General features: G+C 42.7%; 1 protein-coding gene across 4 annotated transcripts in view; it reads right to left on the bottom strand.

Moving 5' to 3' along the window:
- Positions 1-22,594, bottom strand: part of TTC28 (tetratricopeptide repeat domain 28) — a 599,164-nt gene that overhangs the window by 92,915 nt on the left and 483,655 nt on the right. For all 4 annotated transcript variants that reach the window (XM_065904566.1, XM_065904567.1, XM_065904568.1 and 1 more), the window contains one exon: positions 391-1,732. In XM_065904566.1, the coding sequence (XP_065760638.1) occupies positions 391-1,732 (1,342 nt within the window). The remainder of the gene's footprint in view (positions 1-390; positions 1,733-22,594) is intronic.

The following is a 22,594-nucleotide window of genomic DNA, read 5'->3' as shown; positions in this document are numbered from 1 at the left end:
GACGTTATATTAATGAACACATTCATATACTGTGAGGGGCAATCAGAAAAGATAAGTTAGATCGATTCATTCATCTTTCACCTTCCTGTTTTCTCTTTTAGTCTGCTCATTGTGATGTAGTCAAAAAGGCACTGCATTTGGAGTCAGAGATTCCTGCATTAAACTCTCAGCTGTCCCTTTTAAGCTGTGTAATCTTGGACATACACTCTGGGCCTTAGTTTCTTCCTCCGTGACACAAGGGTAGAAACACCCGGCTACACTCACAGACTCACTGGAGGAAGCCAATGAGCAGTGCACGGAGCTGCTCTGCGGTCAGCGTGCTGCCATGTGGACACAACAGCTGCCCCTGGTGCAGGTTTGCTAACCACACTTGTCCTCTGTCGTTTTTACCTGTGTCCATTTCCCAGGCCTCGGTAAGCCTTGGCTTGGTCTTGCATGCGATTCAGACTCTGGGCAACAGATAAGTACTGTTCATAGTACTTGATAGCTTCCTCGTAGTCGCCCAGGGCCTCGTAGCAATCCCCCAGGTTGCCATAGGCCCGGCCCCTGTCAAGCACAGACTCGTTCCCACTCAGCTGCTGCAGCATGGCCAGCTGCTGCTCGAAGTAGCCGATGGCTTCTTCCATCACGTTCATGTTCATTTTTGTGATGCCCATGTTGCCGTAGACTTGGGCTTCGAGACTCGGGTCCTTCAGCTTCTGCCCTAGGTCCAGCTGCTCTTCGTAACACTTGAAAGCCATTGTGTACTTCCCCAGGGCCATGTAGACTGCGGCCAGGTGCCCATGAGCTCTGCACTCTCCCGGCAGATCATTCAGCTCCTGATATACCTCCAGCTCCTGTGTGTGATAACCCAAGGCCTTGTCGTGTTTCTGGATCATTCGGTATGCGGTGCCCAGGGCTGCATATGCACTGGCCTCCAGTCTCCTATCCTTCACGTGGTGAGCCAAGCCCAGCTGCTGCTCATAGAATTTTATTGCACCATTGATATCTTTTTTACAGATAAATATATCGCCCAGGTTCCCCAGGGCTCTAAATTTAGCCTGGGAATTATTCAGGGACTGGGCTAGGGACAGTAGGTACTTTTGACACTCTTCAGCTTTGCTGAAATTCAGCAGAGCTTTGAACGCTAAGCCCAAGTTGCAGTAAGCTTTTGCCTGACTCAATTTGTCATGAAGGTCTTTGGCCAGGGCCAGATCCTGCTCATAGTACTTTACTGCCTCCTGGTAATTTCCAAGGCAGTAATGGGCATAGCCGAGGTTGTGGCAGACCTTTCCTTCTCCCTCCATGTCTTGAAGGTCAGGAGCAAGCCGGAGGTACTGTTCGTAATAGGGGGCGGCCTGGACGTACTCCCCTCGAGAGCAGTGGAAGTTGCCCAGGTTGCTGAGGGCCCGCGCCTCGCTCTGGGTGTCTCGCAGCTCCCGGGCGATGTTCAGGTGGTTCTGATAGTGCTGCAGGGCCCGGTCGTGGGCGCCCAGCGCCTGGTAGGCCACGGCGAGGTTCCCGTGCGTGGATGCCTGGGAGGCACGGTCGTTCACTTCCATGGAGATCTGCAGCTCCTGCCGGTGGTACTTGACCGCCTGGTCGTACATGCCCAGAGCATTGTAGGCATTGCCCATATTTCCATAGGCGCGGCCCTGGGCGGCGTAGTCGCTCAGCTCCTGGGCGATGCACAAGTGGGTCTTGTGGAGTTTCAGTGCAGTATCATAATCACCTTTCATCTGGTGTATGATTCCTGAGAAAGAGCACAAAAGAAAAGGGTTGGAATGACTGATTAGCAATAAAATGTAATTTGCAACTCGATTTATAGTCCAATACAATCCAGATGAATTAAAGAATTTAAAATAACAGAAGGTAGAATTAAATATTTATCAGCTCTCCAGAGGGGGAATAGCTTTCTAAGCTTCAAAGCAACAGAAAAAAGAAAACACACACACACACACACACACACACACACAAAACACTGACAGATTTGGTTACAAAAATAGCAAGTTTTATACTACAAATAGATGCCTAAAATTAAAAGGCAAACACAATACTGGGAAATATATAAATCATATACAAAAAATTCAATAGCTATTGTGTGTAAAGATTTAATTGGGTTTGATTAAAAAAAAAAATCAAGACCTTAATTTACTGAAATAGGCAGACGACTCATATCCAAGGAAATACAAAGAGTAACCCATAGGGGAAAATGTTAATTTCTTTTAATAATCAAAGAAATGTAAAATAAAGCAACTCTGAAGTATTTTACTTCTACTAAATTAGCAAACAAAAAATTTAAACAACCTGTACCAGCAAGGTGGCCCTGAAACTAGTAAACCCATCAACTGCTGGACATAAATGGGAAGAGTCTCTGGAGGAGTGGCGAGACAGCCTCACTCCGGGTGCTGCTCAGGCCCTGCAGTCCTGCTCAGGGGAGTGTCTTCTAAGGAAATCCTCAGAAGTTCTATGCCTGACAGTCTTCACTGCAGGGTTATGGATTAGTGGAAGATCAGAAACATCTTCAATGGCAAACACTGGGGGTTGTATAAGTACATTTCAGTACATCAACTCAATAGGGGATTATGCAGTCATTAAAAAGATTATTACAAAGACTACGCAGAAAAACAGGGAAAAACAGGTTCTTGCAATAATGTTAAGTGGAAAAAGCAAAGAACAATGCTGCATGCTCCCTTGTAACAATGATGAGGAAAATGAATGTGTGCACATGGACAAGACCTCAAGGGGATTATGAAAAGATAAAAACAGTTGCCTTGTAAGGTGATGGGATTTGAATGATTTTTGTTTCAAAATTTCTTCTAATTTTGCTATCCAGCTTTTACAGTCAACAATAATTGCATTTCAAATAGCTCTCATAAACTATGCTATAGCTGCTAAGCCAAGCAGTTGTTTTTATAAGCAGTTCAAAATGAGATATATCATAAATATAAAGCAGTTGCAAATGAGGGATACCATAAAAGGAACTTGGGAAGAGCCTTTAAGGACAGCCTGGTTCATTCCAGTTGGGGCTGGGTGGGAGACACAGAAAAGGCAAAAGGATCTAGTATGCAAACAGGTTTCTCTCTGCCCTTGGTTTTGAATATGCTTTTCTATGCATCAATGTGTGAACTTTGTACTGGTGACCAAAACCTGCAGAAGTATAAAAACTCAAAAACACCAAGATGGGTTCTCACTGAAATGTCTGAATTGAAAACAGAGGCATCGAGAAAGCAAGCTATCAAAATCCAGCCTCTGCAATTTGTTTATCTTTACATCTTTCTTTCCTTCCTTCCTTCCTTCACTCACTTACACACTGACCCAGCAAATATTAACTGAACATTTATTGTGTACCAAGCCTTGTGGTGGGCAACACACAGAGAGAGACATGAAGACACAAGTCTGCCCTCAGAAAGCACACAGGGTCATAAGGGAGACAGTCATGAAACAAATACTGTCAACACACATAATACAAGCTGAAGTGAGCAGGGCGTGGGGGAGAGAGGGGCATGCCAGGGCCACTCCTTTGGTCCTGACTCTGCAGCGGAGGTCTGTCCTGCCCTAGGAGTTGTGCCTGTCTCTGGATCCAGTCATCCGTATGACATTAACTGGATTCAGGACACTGGATAAATCATTTAGCCTCTTTGAGAAATTTTTCAGTTCATCCATAAATTGAGGAAATGATAGTCTTGATACCAACCTTAGGATAGTAGTGAGGATCAAATGAAATAATGTATGTGCAAGCTCACTGTAAACTATAAAGTGAAATTCAAATATTAGTTACTGAAATTACTATATGCTTCCAGGGAAGGGAATTCTCAAGGTGGTAGAGATTAAACAAACTATGGTAATTCTTCTGTGTATTTCCTTGTACAAGCTAAATATTTCCATTTAAAATAAGCAAATCATGGTACTCTATATGATGGAATAACATGGTACCATTAAAAATGGTGAAGTAGAAATTTATCTATTGACATGGGAAAAAATAAAATGTATTAAGGGGCTATATGGGCTTCCCCAGTGGCTCAGCAGTAAAGAATCCTTCTGTAATGCAGGAGATGTGGGTTTGATCCCTGGATTGGGAAGATCCCCTGGAGGAGGGCACGGCAACCCACTGGAGTAATCTTGCCTGGGGAATCCCGTGGACAGAGGAGCCTTGCAGGCTACAGTCCGCGGGGTCACAAAGAGCAGACACAACTGAGTGACTGAGCAAAGGGGTTATATGGGCACAAAACAGTACCTTAATAAAAACATTAATAGGGTTCAGGCATGTGTGTGTATAGGTACATGTTTACGCTTATACATACAGTATACATTTTTAAAAATGTTAACAGTAGTAATTTTGGAGTGGTGGAATTTTGCTGTATTTTATTGGATTTTTCTATGATGAATGCATAATCTTTGGTTTAAAAATTAATCAAATATTTTTGAAACTCTGCTCCAATTAGAGCAGATTAGGTCTGGTCATTCCCCTGGATCAGGGATGTCACTGGCGTCCCAGCTGGAAAGAACAGATTTTCAAAGACTGTTTCAAGGTTAGAAACTCTAAGATGCCCAAAACACATTACCTCAGAATCACCTGAAACCCTTCTAGTGGTGAAAAATTAGTAGTGAACCAATACAGTATACTAACGCATATATATGGAATTTAAAAAGATGGTAACGATAACCCTATATGCAAAACAGAAAAAGAGACACAGATGTACAGAACAGACCTTTGGACTCTTTGGGAGAAGGCGAGGGTGGGATGTTCTGAGAGAATAGCATTGAAACAAGTATGCTATCAAGGGTGAAACAGATCACCAGCCCAGGCTGGATGCATGAGACAAGTGCTCAGGCCTGGTGCACTGGGAAGACCCAGAGGGATGGGATGGGGAGGGAGGCGGGAGCGGGGATCAGGATGGGGAACACACGTAAATCCATGGCTGATTCATGTCAATGTAAACCACTACAATATTGTAAAGTAATTAGCCTCCAACTAATAAAAATAAAGGAAAATAAATAAATAAATAAATTTTTAAAAAGGAAAAAAATACTGAGAAAAAAATTTAAAAAAAATTACTAGTGACAGAAACATTTCAGTTCTGAAGGCCTGAATATGGCCTGGATCCCTAACCTGCTTTTACCTAAAGAGGAAACTTGTAAGGTTTCAACTTTCCAGGAATCCTTAGCGGAAATACACCATTTACTCCCTCTCTCCTCAGCTCTGCATGAGGAGAAGCAAGCGGCAGGATGCCTGCCCTGCTGTGAGTGCGGAGCTGGAGCTGGGGAGGGTGGTGGAGTGTCCTCTTAACCTTCTCAGACTTCCCCTCACAGTGATGCCTTTACAATGATTGTTTCCCCACAGATTTTGGATTTCACGGCAATGATTTTTAAGGCAATATGGTCACTAATTGGTCGCTAAGATGATGGTAAGAGGAAGATAGCAGCACGGGACCTTCAGAGAAGGCAACAGAGGAAGCTCAGATGTTTTGTGTGCCTCCTACCACCAAAGAACAGGTCACCTGGCTAGAACCCCATCCTCCCCACCTGTACGCCATCCTATAGGAAGCTGGTTAAGTATCTGGAAAAGCATGCTATAATGGAAAAGGCATAAGACTTTAAGTCAGAAGTCCCATTTTACAAGCCTGGCTCCCATCTCATTCAATTGATGTCTTTGAGACTGTAAATTTATGTCTCTGAGCCTTTGTTATGTTGTTTTTTTTAAACTGAAAACTTTTTGGTGTTTTTTGTTTTCTTATTAACAAGGCCAGGTTACAATAATCTCAAAGAAACAGTATGAGAAACACAGTAGTGTATATCAATAAGCTTTGCTAATGATGCATGCTACGCAAACACACTAAGAGCAGTATTCAGAGAGTGAGAGTTCAAAGAAAAGGAATTCCATTTCTCTTACTCCCAGGGCCTCAAGAGTCTGGCTAGTTAATAGCGAGCAGTTGGGATGATAATGGCTACCCAGGGCTCAATGATTTGTGAAAGAAACTGCCTGCTGGTTATGGCAAAATGATCTGACCTCCAGCCAGCTTGCCCACACTCCCCTTTCCTCCGCCTCTCTCCTTGGCTGACACCTCCAAGAGTCCATAAAGAACACAGGAAGATTCTCAAACAAAGACTGCCAGACACAGCTAAGGGTAAGAGGAGACAGGCCGGCTGAGGCGGGCATTTTTTCTTCTGTCTTGTGTCTGCCCTGTCCCCGCTGCTGCCAGCCTGGAGCATTCTGAACGGAACATTACACACTCTTGGCAGCCCATCTCTTTGTTGAGGCAACATAAAAGCGGCCCTGAGAGCTGCCAGCAGAGTGACTGTACATGCTGAGGACATAATCTGTGGATCCTCCTTCCCTTTCGAGACCACAGCTTGATCTTCCAGGGCTGTCACTCAGATGAAGACTTACAGAGGGCCTGTCAGCGGGGGCGCACTAGGTGACAACGTGCTGCAGGGAGGGGAATTAAATGAAGATTAGTGGGGCAGAAGATCCTCACAAAGCCCAGTTCTCACAAGGCATAGGGAGAAAGGACACATGGTTACGGATTTATTGTTGCTGTTCACTCACTAAATCGTGTCCAACTCTTCACAGACGCCATGGACTGCAGCACCCCAGGCTCCTTTGTCCTCCACTATCTCCCAGAGTTTGCTCAAGTTCATGTCCACTGAGTCAGTGATGCTACCTAACCACCTCATCCTCTTTCACCCCCTTCTCCTTTTGCCTTCAATCTTTCCCAGCAACAGGGTCTTTTTCAAGGAGTTGGCTTTTCGCATCAGGTGGCCCAAATATTGGAGCTTCTTTAGGATTGACTGCTCTGATCTCCCTGCTGTCGAAGGGACTCTCGAGAGTTCTCCAGCATCATAATGCAAAATCATCAGTTCTTCAGCGTTCAAGTCTTTATAGCCCAACTCTCACATCCGTACATGACCACTGGAAAAGTTGTAGCTTTGACTATATGTACTTTGGCAACAAAGTAATGTCTCTGCTTTTTAATATGCTCTCTAGGTTTGTCATACTTTCCTTCCAAGCAGAAAGCGTCTTTTAATTTCATGACTGCAGTTACCATCCACAGTGATTTTGGAGCCCAAGAAAATAAAATCTGTCACTGCTTCCACTTTTTCCCCTTCTATTTGCCATGAAGTGATGGGACCGGATGCCATGATCTTAGTTTTCTGAATGTTGAGTTTCAAGCCAGCTTTTTCACTCTCCTCTTTCACCCTCATCAAAAGGCTCTTTCGTTCCTCTTCACTTTCTGCCATTAGACTGGTATCATCTGCATATCTGAGATTGATATTTCTCCCAGCAATCTTAATTTCAGCTTGTGATTCATCCAGTCCAGCATTTCACATGATATACTCTGCACAGAAATTAAATAAGCAGAGTGACAATATACAGCCTTGTCATATTCCTTTCCCAACTTTGAACCAGTCAGTTGTTCCATGTCTGGTTCTAACTATTGCTTCTTGACCAGCATACAGGTTTCTCAGAAGACAGGTAAGGTGGTCTGGTATTCTCATCTCTTGAAGAATTTTCCACAGTTTTTCATGATCCCCACAATCAAAGACTTTAGTGTTGTCAATGAAGCAGAAGTAGATATTTTTCTGGAATTCTCTTGCTTTCTCCATGATCCAATGAATCTTGGCAATTTGATCTCTGGTTCCTCTGCCTCTTTGAAACCCAGCTTGTCCATCTGGAAGTTCTCAGTTCATGTACTGCTGAAGCCTAGCTTGAAGGATTTTGAGTATAACTTTGCTAGCACGTGATATGAGCACAATTGTTCGGTAATTTGAACATTCTCTGGCATTGCTTTTCTTTGGGATTGGAATGAAAACTACCTTTTCCAGTCCTGTGGCCACTGCTGAGTTTTCCCAATTTGCTGACATATTGAGTGAAGTACTTTCACAGCATCATCTTTTAGGATTTGAAATAGCTCAGCTAGAATTCCATCACCTCCACTAGCTTTGTTCGTAGTGATGCTTCCTAAAGCCCACTTGACTTCACACTCCAGGATGTCCAGTTCTAGGTGAGTGATCACACCATTGTGGTTATTTGGGTCATGAAGACCTGTTTTGTACACTTCTAACCAGATGGTCAACACCGATGGTCAACACTGAAATCAGATTGATTATATTCTTTGCAGCCAAAGATGGAGAAGCTCTATACAGTCAGCAAAAAACAAGACCAGGAGCTGACTGTGGCTCACATCATGAACTCCTTATTGCCAAATTCAGACTTAAACTGAAGAAAGTAGGGAAAACCACTAGACCATTCAGGTATGACCTAAATCAAATCCCTTATGACTATACAGTGGAAGTGGGAAATAGATTTAAGGGACTAGATCTGATAGACAGAGACCCTGATGAACTATGGACGGAGGTTCATGACATTGTACAGGAGACAGGGATCAAGACCATCCCCATGGAAAAGAAATGCAAAAAGGCAAAATGGTTGTCTGAGGAGGCCTTACAAATAGCTGTGAGAAGAAGAGAAGCAAAAAGCAAAGGAGAAAAGGAAAGATATTCCTATTTGAATGCAGAGTTCCAAAGAATAGCCAGGAGAGATGAGAAAGCCTTCCTCAGCGATCAATGCAAAGAAATAAGAGAAAAACAACAGAATGGGAAAGACTAGAGATCTCTTCAAGAAAATCAGAGATATCAAGGGAACATTTCAGGCAAAGATGGGTTCAAAAAAGGACAGAAATGGTATGGACCTAACAGAAGCAGAAGATATTAAGAAGAGGTGGCAAGAATACGCAGAAGAACTATACAAAAAACATCTTCATGACCCAGATAATCACAATGGCCTGATCACTCACCTAGAGCCAGACATCCTGGAATGTGAAGTCAAGTGGGCCTTAGAAAGCATCACTACGAACCAAGCTAGTGGATGTGATGGAATTCCAATTGAGCTATTTCAAATCCTGAAAGATGATGCTGTAAAAGTGCTGTACTCAATATGCCAGCAAATTTGGAGAACTCAGCAGTGGCCACAGGACTGGAAAAGGTCAGTTTTCATACCAATCCCTAAGAAAGGCAATCCCAAAGAATGCTCAAACTACTGCACAATTGCACTCATCTCTCATGCTAGTAATGTAATGCGCAAAATTCTCCAAGGCAGGCTTCAGCAATATGTGAACCAAAAACTTCCAGATGTTCAAGCTGGTTTTAGAAATGACAGAGGAACCAGAGATCAAATTGCCAATATCTGCTGGATCATCGAAAAAGCAAGAGAGTTCCAGAAAAACATCTATTTCTGCTTTATTGACTATGCCAAAGACTTTGACTATGTGGATCACAATAAACTGTGGAAAATTCTGAAAGAGATGGGAATACCAGGCCACCTGACCTGCCTCTTGAGAAACCTGTATGCAGGTCAGGAAGCAATAGTTAGAACTGGACATGGAACAACAGACTGGTTCCAAATCAGGAAAGGAGTACGTCAAGGCTGTATATTGTCACCCTGCTTATTTAACTTATATGCAGAGTACATCATGAGAAACGCTGGGCTGGAGGAAGCACAAGCTGGAATCAAGATTGCTGGGAGAAATATCAATAACCTCAGATATGCAGATGACACCACCCTCATGGCAGAGAGTGAAGAGGAACTAAAAAGCCTCTTGATGAAAGTGAAAGAGGAGAGTGAAAAAGTTGGCTTAAAGCTTGACATTCAGGAAACTAAGACTATGGCATCTGGTCCCATCATCTCATGGGAAATAGATGGGGAGACAGTGGAAACAGTGTCAGACTTTATTTTTTTGGGCTCCAAAATCACTGCAGATGGTAATTGTAGCTATGAAATTAAATGACGCTTACTCCTTGGAAGGAAAGTTATGACCAACCTAGACAGCATATTAAAAAGCAGAGACATTACTTTGCCAACAAAGGTCCGTCTAGTCAAGGCTATGGTTTTTCCAGTGGTCATGTATGGATGTGAGAGTTGGACTGTGAAGAAAGCTGAGCACCAAAAAATTGATGCTTTTGAACTGTGGTGTTGAAGAAGAATCTTGAGAGTCCCTTGGACTGCAAGGAGATCCAACCAGTCCATCCTAAAGGAGATCAGTCCTGGGTGTTCATTGGAAGGACTGATGCTGAAGTTGAAACTCCAGTACTTTGGCCACCTCATGCGAAGAGTTGACTCATTGGAAAAGACACTGATGCTGGGAGGGATTGGGGGCAGGAGGAGAAGGGGATGACAGAGGATGAGATGGCTGGATGGCATCGCTGACTCAATGGGCATGAGTTTGAGTCAACTCCAGGAGTTGGTGAAGGACAGGGAGGCCTGGCATGCTGCAATTCATGGGGTCGCAAAGAGTCGGACATGACTGAGCGACTGAACTGAACTGAACTGAACTGATGTATTCCTGCCACCTCTTTCTAATCTCTTTAGCTTCTGTTAAGTCCTTACCATTTCTGTCCTTTATCATGCCCATCCTTGCACAAAATGTTCCCTTGAAATCTCCAATTTTCTTGAAGAAATTTCTAGTCTTTCCCATTATATTTTATTCCTCTATTTCTTTGCATTGTTCATTCAAGAAAGCCTTCTCATCTCTCCTTGCTATTCTCTGGAACTCTGCTTTCAGTTGGATATATCCTTCCCTTTCTCCCTTGCCTTTCACTTTATTTCTTCAGCTATTTGTAAAGCCTCCTCATTTTGCCTTCTTGCATTTGTTTTTCTTTGGGATGGCTTTGGTCACTGTTTCCTGTACAATGTTATGAACCTCCATCCATAGCTTTTCAGGTACTATGTCTACCAGATCTAATCTCTTGAGTCTTAATCATTACCTCAACTATATAATCATAAGTGATTTGAGTTAGGTTATATCTGAATGGCCCAGCGGTTTTCTGTACTTTTTCCAATTTAAGCCTGAATTTTTCAATAAGGAGCTCATGATCTGAGCCTTGGTCAGCTCCAGATCTTGTTTTAACTAACTGTATGGAGGTTCTCCATATTTGGCTGCAAAGAACATAATCAATCCGATTTTGATATGTACATCTGGAGATGTCCATGTGTAGAGCTATTTCTTGTGTTGTTGACAAAGGGTGTTTGTTATGACCACCCTGTTCTCTGGACAAAACTCTGTTAACCTTTGCCCTGATTCATTTTGTACTCCAAGGTCAAACTTGCCTGTTATTCTGAGTATCTCTTGACTTCCTGCTTTTGCATTCCAATCCCCTATGATGAAAAGGACATCTTTTCTTGGTGTTAGTTCTAGAAGGTGTTGTAGATCTTCATAGAACAGTTGACTTCAGCTGCTTTGCCATCAGTGGCTGAAATATAGACTTGGATTACTGTGATGCTGAATGGATTGCCTTGGAAATGAACTGAGATCATTCTATTTTTTTTTTTTTTTTTGTATTTGAGGTCACACTTAAATACTGTAGTTCAAACTCTTTTGTTGACTATGAGGTCTACTTCATGGATTTATATATCCTCACAGTAAGCCTCCACTATGTATTAGGAACAGTCCCTGCATGGGAATAATAAGAGCTACTGCATTGTATATTCTTGCCTCCTTTGTCGAAGATAACGTGTCCATAGGTTCGTGGATTTATCTCTGGGCTTTCTATTCTGTTCCATTGATCTATATTTCTGTCTTTGTGCCAGTACCATACTGTCTTGATGACTGTGGCTTTGTAGTATAGTCTGAAGTCAGGCAGGTTGATTCCTCCAGTTCCGGGATGGGGGACACATGTAAATCCATGGCTGATTCAGGTCAATGTATGACAAAAACCACTACAATATTGTAAAGTAATTAGCCTCCAACTAATAAAAATAAATGGGGGGGGGGGGGAGAGCTACTGCAAAGACCTGTGGTGAAGGTCAAGGAGTCTTGCTTATGAGTAGAACAAGTTGCCTAGGAGACAGTAAGTGCTCAAAATATTTTTGCCTCTGTTGCTAACCATTACCAGCAAAGACCAAAAAAGGTGTGGAACAGGATGAGACTAACAGAATTCTGCTGAAACTAAAACAGCATTTTAACAGTGAATTTTGGCAGCCTTTTCTCTTGCAAATTTTCTAAAAGTAGGGCCTCAGTGTACCTCAACGTATAAACTTCAATGTACAAATGATGGATGTGTTCTTATTTACTGAAAATATTACTATTCTGATTATTAACAGTGCATGATCCAAATGGGGCTTTAAGAGCCCATCTATTCTTTCCCACTGCTTTCAAACAGGTTAAGTTTGGCTAAATCCACTAAATATTCTCAGAAAGTATCAAGATTTGGGAAACAGAAGAGCCCTCCTAACTTTATAAATGATGTGGCCCTGGCCCAGTGAGAGGAAGTGTGTTAGCGACAGTGGAGAGAGGAACTCTAGACCCACAGACCTTTAGTTGTGTCAGCCCATCTGCTTTCAAGATAAGCAGAAGAAATAAAAGAACTGTATTTAGTCTCACTAGGTGTGACATGAGACAACATCTGTACTTTAAAAACTTTTCATCTGCTAGAAGTACATATGGAACTACTTACAGATAAAATAACATGGTGTCTACTGTTTGCTTTAAAAATATTCCATCAGAGGGGAAAAGTAAGTATATGTGTGTATTTATGAAAATAGACGAAATAATATTAGCAAAATGTTGATAGCTGGGCAATCAATATAAGGGGATTTATTATACTATTTTCTCTCCATGTGTATGTATACATTTGAAAGTTTTATAATACAAAGTTAAATCAAATAATCCAGACAAGCATAGAGGTCTATAGTTCCTTGTGGATCAGGAAATGCCCTCACAGCTAAGGACCAACATGGATGTTTAAATTTACATCTCCTCTGTGGGACTTTGGTAGAAAAAAAGAAAGCAGCTGGTCACCAGCAGGTACAGCTATACCAGCCTCCATACACGTCCTTCTCCAGGCTGGGCAGAGGACACGTGCAGACAGAACAACACAGGGCTTTGTCCTATTGCCCTGATTTGTTTAACATCATGATATTTAGTTTTGTCTATTATCTTAAAGAATAGGTGATGATTTCTTGATCAAAGAGCAAAGTGGGAGGGAATTGGAAGAACAGCTGAGGAAACCTGCTCCAAAGAATATTCTGCAGCACTGCGTATTTCAGGTGCTTCTCCCAATACTCACCCTCCCCAGGAGAAAGGGCCCCAGTTTTTTTCTGGGGATTCATTATTACAACTCTACAACAATTCATTATTACAACATAGGGCACTATGGTGCCCCCATCCCACTCCTCCACCAGAGACATCTGGACACTCACAGGCAAGTCTGGAGTACATCATGAGAAACCCTGGGCTGGATGAAGTACAAGCTGGAATCAAGATTGCTGGGAGAGATATCAATAACCTCAGATAGGCTGATGACACCACCCTTATGGTAGAAAGTGAAGAAGAACTAAAGAGCCTCCTGATGAAAGAGAAGAGTAAAAGAGTTGGCTTAAAACTCAACATTCAGAAAACTAAGATCATGGCATCTAGAAGTCCCATCACTTCATGGTAAATAGATTGGGAAAAAGTGGAAACAGTGACTGACTTTACTTTTTTAGGCTCCAAAATCACTGCAGATGGTGACTGCAGCCATGAAATTAAAAGACACTTACTCCTTGGAAGAAAAACTATGACAAACCTAGATAGCATATTAAAAAGCAGAGACATTACTTTGCCAACAAAGGTCCGTCTAGTCAAGGCTGTGGTTTTTCCAGTGGTCATGTATGGATGTGAGAGTTGGACTATAAAGAAAGCCGAAGAATTGATGCTTTTGAACTGTGGTGTTGGAGAAGACTTGAGAGTCCCTTGGACTGCAAAGAGATCCAACCAGTCCATCCTGAAGGAGATCAGTCCTGGGTGTTCATTGGAAGGACTGATGCTGAAGCTGAAACTCCAATACTTTGGCCATCTCATGCGAAGAACTGACTCATTGGAAAAGACCCTGATGCTGGGAGGGATTTGGGGGCAGGAGGAGAAGGGGACGACAGAGGATGAGATGGCTGGATGGCATCACCAACTCGATGGAGTCGAGTTTGAGCAAACTCCGGGAGTTGGTGATGGACAGGGAGGCCTGGCGTGCTGTGATTCACGGGGTCACAAAGAGTTGGATACGACTGAGCGACTGAACTGAGACACCACTAGGTTCCCTGAACCCTATCCCTCCCTCTCAAGTTTCCACCTAGAGTCTTCTACAGTGTAGTTAAAATATCTCAGAGCCTGAGGCAGGGAGGGGGGTGACACACCTGGTCAGTAAACAAATGGTTACAATCAAAGGCATGGGAGCATATGCTCTTTATCTTATATGCAACCAACTGACTGTCTTGACTAGCTCTGGCTCATTTTCAGGTGACTATGTTCCCAGAGACAGTCTCCATTATTTTCACCAGTGGAAGACATAGATTTTTTTTTAATGTTTTTATTTTTTGACATAGATGTTTTTAAATAGCAGACCAATCCAAAATTACTTATCATATGATTTAAGCTACAAGCATCTTCCAGGTAGGTAAGCCTTCCCTGAGAATCTGGGCCTGGTTTCCTACCTTGATGACCTCATTCACTCGTCAAGACAATCTTGTGGTCTCAGAAACCCACAAGATTCAAGAACTTATTCAGGCCCGTGTAGGTCTAAGTGGCAAGAATGATACTGGAATCTGGTTCTTTGGATTCAGGAGTCCGAGCTATTTCACTTGCTCCCCTTCTGGAATGAAGCTGGTGTGCCTTCTAGTAAAAGGTGCTCATGATTTTGTACTCATTTCTTCTTTATTAGCGTTAGTATGCTACTGCGGCAAACCAACCCTGTGGCAGCTATGCAGAAACAGACTGATGGTCTGGCTAACTTTGTTTCTAGAGCAGACAGGTATACGTGACAGACCAGAAAATCCTAAGAGACTCAGGAAGGGAGGAGGCAGCAGCAGATATAATTGTCTGTGTGGGCATCACCTCTGGAGAACTCTGTGGCCACCACGTGTCTCTTCTGCCCTCGTCTATCCCATCTGTCTACTTTTTCTACCAAACCCACCAGGCTCTTTCTGTTCCTCCAAAGGATAAGTGAAGTTAAGAGCCTCCTGTTGTCTTCTTTAGCTTCCACAGCCATCTGGGATGGCTCCAGTGACACCGAGAGCACAGGGGTCCCAGATCCCAACTGCCCTGCCCTTCGGTCTCAGCCCTGAGGTGGTGGCTACAACACAGCCGAGGAATCCCGTGCACCTGCTGCCTCTACCTCCCACAACTTGCCTCACTGGAAACTACATGTCCTACCACCCACCTCCAGCTTTACTGAAGCATAATTGACAAATAAAATTATATACATTTAAAGTGTACCATGTGATTTGATACACATGTAAGTTAATTAACATATCCATCACCTTTTTGTGGTGAGAATGCTTAAGACCTACTCTCTTACCATACAGTATTATTAACTATAGTCACCATGCCAGTGGCTCAGATGGTAAGGAATCTGCCTGCAAAGTGGGAGACCGAGGCTCAATCCCTGGGTCAGGAAGATCCCCTAGAGACAGGAATAGCAACCCACTCCAGTATTCTTGCCTGGAAAACCCCCTGGACAAAAGGGCCTGGTGGTCTACAGTTCATGGGGTCACAAAGAGTCAGACACGACTGAGTGACTAAGACTTCCACTTTCACCATTCTGTACATTAGATCCCCAGAACTTACTCTTCTTACAACGATTAAGAAAATGCAGTAGGAAGGGAAAGAGAGCCATAGCCCTAACTGTTCCACCCCTGCCCTCAGGCTTCCTTGGGCTGAGCAGAGGCGGCTCCTCCGGCATCCCCTTCTGCCTCCATCCCCAAGGCCGGGGCTGAGCGATGATGACAAGAAGCCAGCCTAGAGCCAGTGAGTTCACAGGTACGTCACTGCCTTCGCACACGGCCCCACGTCCCACCTTCCCCTGGAGAGTTAAAAACCAGGACTGCAGGTGAGCAGCGCAGTGACTCCCTGGGCCTGTACGGCTGTAAATCCTGAGGCAGCGGGGAAGATTAATTGTGCCATGAAGTAGGGGAAGTAATAATTAAACCTATTAAAAAGGAGGTGGCTGCAGAGGGGGCTGTGGAGATGGATGATGAGGTAGGAAGTGCTAGGCACAGTCATCCCTAACGGCTGTGGCCAGGCCACTGTGAGAGAATTTGGTGCGAAGCCCAGAGAAGAGTGAAAAATATGCTGGGCCTGCCTGGCCAAGCCTGGCCATTAGTCACTGCTTGGAAAAGGCAAAGTATGCCTGGTTTTCATTCTGGTTCACAATAAGAGGTGGGAGGCACCCTTACAAGTGAACAATGCAGAGAATGTTACAGGGAGTTTGTTTCAATATGAAACAAGCATTTCTTTTGTTTCCAGCCCTGGGGTGGACTCTGAAAGGCAGAGATAGCCGCTTCTGCTCCTCCCTTGAGCGGAACCTCAACTGGAGCGGCCCCACCTCCCAGCCACACCTTCTGAGGGTTCCTCCGGCCTCAAGTGTAAAGAGTAGGCTGGTTACAATGGCATTTACGAGATTTCTGGATGCAGGCCCAGTCCAGCGGCCTGTGCCCCGTGCTCCTATGCTGTGCCAGCCACGAAGCCGCCCACTCACCAATCGCTCCCTCCCAGCTGCCCTGGACTCCGGACTTCCTCAGCCCACTTCCGAGAAAGGCTCACCTTGCCTTTCTCCCCATTCTGTGATAGACCCTACTAATGTTCCCTGTTCTCTGCTTCTCTTCTACATTCATTGCCCCACTCACTGGAAGTTAGGCATGGCCAAGTGAGTTGCTTTGCCCAATGAAATGCAAGTAGAAGTGACATGATACGACCAGACAAAGCACTGAAGGGCTGGACTGCAACATTCCACTCTCTCTTCCCCTACCCCAGTGACTGTGGAAACTGTGCTCCACGCAGATGGTGCCTCTGGAGGAAGATGGAGCCACAGCCGGCCTGGCTCAGCAACCTGCCCCTGAGGGTTGCATGAGCCTGCAGTGGGCTGTGTATAACCATAACACCTTGTTGTTTTAGGGCCACTAAGATTTGTGGGCTGTTGTTTCCTCATCAGACCCTAACATATCCTGATGGATATGCCATCCAATATCAATACTCCAAGACTTGTCATAATCTACAATTTCAAACTGTCCTAAAAAGTCTGTGTGAGAAGAGAGATACCTATTAATAGACATTTCATGATGGGATTTTGCTTTTTTGCATTCCTTTTTCTTGGCCATCCACACCTCTGGACATTCTAAATTCTAGCCCTAGATCAAGTGAGACCACTAAAATCCATAAACTTGAACCAAATTACCTTTGACTCACACAGAATAAGCTGCAGTGAATTGACGTTTAACTTCAATGCCCTAAGGTTAGCTGGTTTGTTTTTGATTCAAGTTTGACAGTAGAAAAAGCACACTTAAACCTATTATAATCTTTGCTGGTGAAAAAAAAAATTAATAGTATAAATTTTGTCACCAAAATCTTTCTATAAAACCTCTTGAGAAATTTCTTTTAGAATTCAATTTTCCTTCCTCTGAGAAATTCTATGCTTCTACCTTTTGGGTAGTGAGAATCATCCCTTTCTCTTTTTGCTTTGGCCACCAGGAAGCTCTGACTTGAATATGAAGCTCTGTTTAACAACTATTTAACCTTCATGGGCTCTTTTTGCTTTGGCCACCAGGAAGCTCTGACTTGAATATGAAGCTCTGTTTAACAACTACTTTAACCTTCATGGGCTCATGTTTAGGCTCTTTTCCTTAATTTTGGTGTCCTACTTTTATTTGTATTTCCCTGATCCTGATTTTCTATTTCTACTGTATCATCATTAGATAAGTAAAATTCTTTATAGAATGAAACAAGTTATAAGTAAGCAACCAATCAAAAACCCTTTTCACATCTGTTGTACACTCAGCTGACCTTGCCTTGGTAATCTACCCACCACCCTAGCCTGTCACTTCTTGACTTTGCCTCAATTTGTTTCTTTGACCCTGTTCTACCAACTTTAACAACCCAGAAGCACCAGTTACTTAGAGACAGTTCTTTATGATGGAAAGACACTGTGACCAGAATTAGAAGTTTCCTGTTCTTGGTTTTACCACTTCACTGTTTCATGCTCTTAGGAAAAGTTACTGATTCTCTTGGCCTCAAGTTTTCATCTTAGACGGTTGTTATGAAGATCAAATAAAACTGGATACCACTGTTTTATATTCAATTTTCTAGTACATCAGTATTATTCCAAACAGCTCATTTATCAAAGTGTTCAATATTACTAGTAACAAAATCAAAATATTAGACTCACTCTAACATTATTTTACCATAGAGTGTAATTCACTATGTCTTAAGATGCCATCATATTTCCAAAGTGAGTACACCACAGGGGACTTGATAACAGTTCATATCATCTAAGGAGAGTGCAAAATCAAGGGCTCTGGGAATACTACAGCCAAGTTCTGTATGTGATAAGAGAAATGGAGCCCATTTCCTTAAGAGTCTCATGTGGGAGAGGAGGTCCCCCAGGGGTGTTTGGAAATGCAGAGGGGCAATCTGGGTTGTTATCATATCTGGGGGCCGCAAAGGCAGGCTATGGGCAGGGCTTGCATCATGTGGGTAAGTGAAAAACTGCTGCATCCTCAAATCCCCAAGAGACCGCACTAAGAAACACTGGGGCTGAGGTGATTTTATACTCTGGCACCAATTAATAATCTGAAAAATACAACTTCACTTCTATATACTGTCATATATCAAAACTAATTAACTGGGAAGTCTTTTGGCTGGTATCCAATAATTTAAGCAAAAAACTAAGAAATTGAAAACCCGAATTTTAAAATCTAGTATGGGTTTCCCTCATGACTCAGACAGTAAAGAAACTGCCTGCAGTGCAGGAGACCCAGGTTCAATTCCTGGGTTGGGAAGATCCCCTGGAGAAGAGAATGGCTACCCACTCCAGTATACTTGATGGGGAATTCCATGGACAGAGAAGACGGACTGATCCCTTTCACTAGTTTCTTACTGTGAAATGTAATTCAGAAAATATAAATTAAAAGACACCATATATAGGCTTCCTCCCAATTTCATTATGATAATTAACAAAGAAGAGGGGAACCTTTCCCTAAGTAATAAAAATAGTAGTAGCAGTAATAATGACAATAATATACAAAATACTTCTTTATGATCACATCCAATACTATGACAACACAAAACAATTGTGTGACTCCCAGATATGCAATTTCAGAACATTAGTCTCATAAACCTAATTGCCTAATGGATATACTTCAGATATACCTAAAATTCAATTACTTCCAAAAATGTTCATTGAATAACTGAACAGAATGAAATCTAACATTTTAGGGCACATGTTGGTTTTTAAAGTCTTCAGCTTCCACTATCTTATTTGACTCCAGGACTAAGGCAGGGTAGCTGGGTCGGCTTCTGAAGACACTCACAAAGGCCACACAGTCACTAAGTCACACAGTTAGGACTGGAGCTCAGGCCCCAGCCTCCCAGCCCCACACTGCTCCCCTGGATTACTTCACCCCTTCAAGAGTCTGAGACAGCAACCGCTACAGAATTCAACCGTGTGATCTGCAGTGAGGATAAAGACCACCTCCTGCGGCTGCACCATTCCAGCAGCCCAGAGAGGACGAAAGGATGGCACGGTCTGCCCAGACCAACTGGGAGCCCTGGGAACAAATAGGGAAGGGGAGGAGGAGCAGAAGAGCTAGCCAAAAGAACAGCTCTTCAAAATGATTGCACTTTGCAAATTCAATTGCAAAGACAGATGGATTTTCCAGCAAGGCTGGAGAGCAAATTATGAAATCTGCTTTCCCAAGGCAATCGGGTCTGAAAAGCTTCATTTTAAAAATTCACAGTGGATAGAAAACTCAAACTCTATGATTGTGTGAAGTGTTCTAGCTAGATTAAGCATAATGCTATCAAAACAAGTGATTCATATATTCTGCTCATTTTTCTATTAGTATATGGGTTTTTGGCTAGGGCAACTTCAAAAACATGGAGAGCAAAATAGGATTGAAATTGTGAATCCATTTACTGCTTTCAGTTTTTCTTCTCTTTCTGCTTAATTGAGAGAAATTTACTTAGGAAATTAGAGGCTCCTGAGGTGGGCCCACTCATGCACATCACAGAATATTTAAAAGTGTATTCCTCTTTTGAACCGCTTTAAATCTGAAACCCCATTTATCTCCTTTATTCAAGGTGTAGACACACAGGATCAGAGAAATCTGTAGAAATCACCTAAACTTAGGCTTCCCAAAACATCTGTTGGTTCCTGACACACCTCAACCCTGCTACATCAGGACAAGGTGGGTCCCTGTCTGTCTATCTTGCCAGACCAGCAACCTGTCCATCTACACACCTATCTCCAGTCAACCACTTCTTCCATGTACATATAAATAAAGGAACCACCCAACCTCTCCCCCTCTATCACACAAAGAAATGTTAATGCAGAATACTATAACTGTCAAGACCCAAAGCAGACAACTTCAATGCTTTTCCTTCTTTTGTCCTTTAGGTATGCATATTTCTATGTTATAGAGATATGATAATATAGCAAATTGAACATAATAATCTCAAAAAATATTTTCCAATTTAAAAATAATACATGTTAAAAAATATTTCTAGCAGAAACAAATTTTGGTTCACCCAACACTCATTTTCACTTCCTCCCCTTCCCGTGCTGCCTCTGGCTATGGAGCTGGAAAGGTAAATATTCACTTCCCCAGCTTCCTTTGCAGTCAGGGTTGGTTACGTGACACTACTGTGGACTACAGACAAAAGCACAGGACTGCCAGCATCTTAGGAAAAGCTTTTGATTTTCTGATAAAAACTGCTTCTCCCAGTTTGAACAAGTCAGGATGCCTGGAGCTTTAGCAGCCACTGTGTTACAATGAGGCATAAGCGACTAGCATGAGAATTGCAGAGTATAGGCTCTGTTATCCTTAACCTCTGAACCAACATTAGGTGTCTCACACTGTTTTGTGAGATAAATAAGCCCTTATTTGTTTAAGCCACTGTAAATCAGATTTCTTAGCCAAGGATTATTGTCACTATATTCAATGTAGAAAATACAAAACACAGGAAAACTCTTTATCTACCCACCTACCTATCTCACTCCATGACTACCTGAGATAATTATTGCTAACACTTTAGTATAGTTCCTGACAATCTGTTTTTTGTGCTCGTATAGATTGTTTTATTTATATCATTGAGACATTATATGTGCTGATTTTTAAACATAACTAAAACAAAACTCTGTTCTTAAAGGAAGGTAACAAAAAAAGAATTTTGATGATGGATATCTGCCATTAGGTCTATGCTCTGAATTAGATCATTCAATATGCATTTAAAGGATGCAGACAATCATTTCTCAAGTTTCTTGGCAATGAAAGTAGTTATTATGTTGCTCTCTACAGCTCTGCTTTGCTGAATAAAAACTGTTTTAAGTCCAGTAACTCTTCTGAAAGTGTTTTAGCAATGTAAAAACAAGCAACTCTCAGGAAGTGCTGGGACAGAACTACATCAGGTATACAGTCTTTGGGGGTTTCACACTCAACAGATTTCACTTGAAATAGGGGGTAAAGGATGTGGCAAAAGAAACAGATTTCCTGGTGTTGGTCAGGAGCCAAAGAAGGGAGTTGACATGTACACAAGAGGTTCATAGAAGCCACTTCACCATACACCAGCCAACTGAAACGTGGAAGATAAAACTCAAGGCTAACACTTCCTAATTTTTGTCTTTGTTTCTAGGTTCTTCTCTTCTATATCCCAATAGAGTTCATTCTCCAATGATTCAGCTTTCCATTGCTCAGTTCTACTTTTATTTGCAGATTTTACATGTTTAGATTCTCTGCGGTTCTTCCTTCTGTCGCTCATCTTCTTTTTCATCTGACCTTTTTTTCATATCATCCTGCTTTCCTCTTCTGGTTTTCTACTCCCATCTCATGTCTTTTTGCACCTACTAAGAATGCCAAACTCGTAAAAACTTTTCTCTTAGTTACCACCAGTTCAGTTCAGTTCAGTTGCTCAGTCGTGTCTGACTCTGTGACCCCATGAATCACAGCACGCCAGGTCTCCCTGTCCATCACCAACTCCCGGAGTTTACCCAAACCCATGTCCATTGAGTCAGTGATGCCATCCAGTCATCTCATCCCTCTGTCGTCCCCTTCTCCTCCTGCCCTCAATCTTTCCCAGCATCAGGGTCTTTTTCAATGAGTCAGTTCTTCCCATGAGGTGGCCAAAGTATTGGAGTTTCAGCTTCAGCATCAGTCCTTCCAATGAACACCCAGGACTGATCTCCTTTAGGATGGACTGGTTGGATCTCCTTGCAGTCCAAGGGACCTCAAGAGTCTTCTCCAACACCACAGTTCAAAAGAATCAATTTTTTGGCACACATCTTTCTTCACAGTCCAACTCTCACGTCCATACATGACCACTGGAAAAACCATAGCCTTGACTAGACGGATCTTTGTTGGCAAAGTAATGTCTCTGCTTTTTAATATGCTATCTAGGTTGGTCATAACTTTCCTTCCAAGGAGTAAGAGTCTTTTAATTTCATGGCTATCTGCATGTGATTTTGGAGACCAAAAAAATAAAGTCAGTCACTGTTTCCACTGTTTCCCCATCTATTTACCATGAAGTGATGGGACCAGATGCCATGATCTTAGTTTTCTGAATGTCGAGCTTTAAGCCAACTTTTCCACTCTCCTCTT

Source organism: Muntiacus reevesi, chromosome 13 (assembly GCF_963930625.1).
Source record: "Muntiacus reevesi chromosome 13, mMunRee1.1, whole genome shotgun sequence".
NCBI classification, from domain to species: domain Eukaryota; kingdom Metazoa; phylum Chordata; class Mammalia; order Artiodactyla; family Cervidae; genus Muntiacus; species Muntiacus reevesi.
This window is presented reverse-complemented; position numbering and strand designations above follow the sequence as displayed.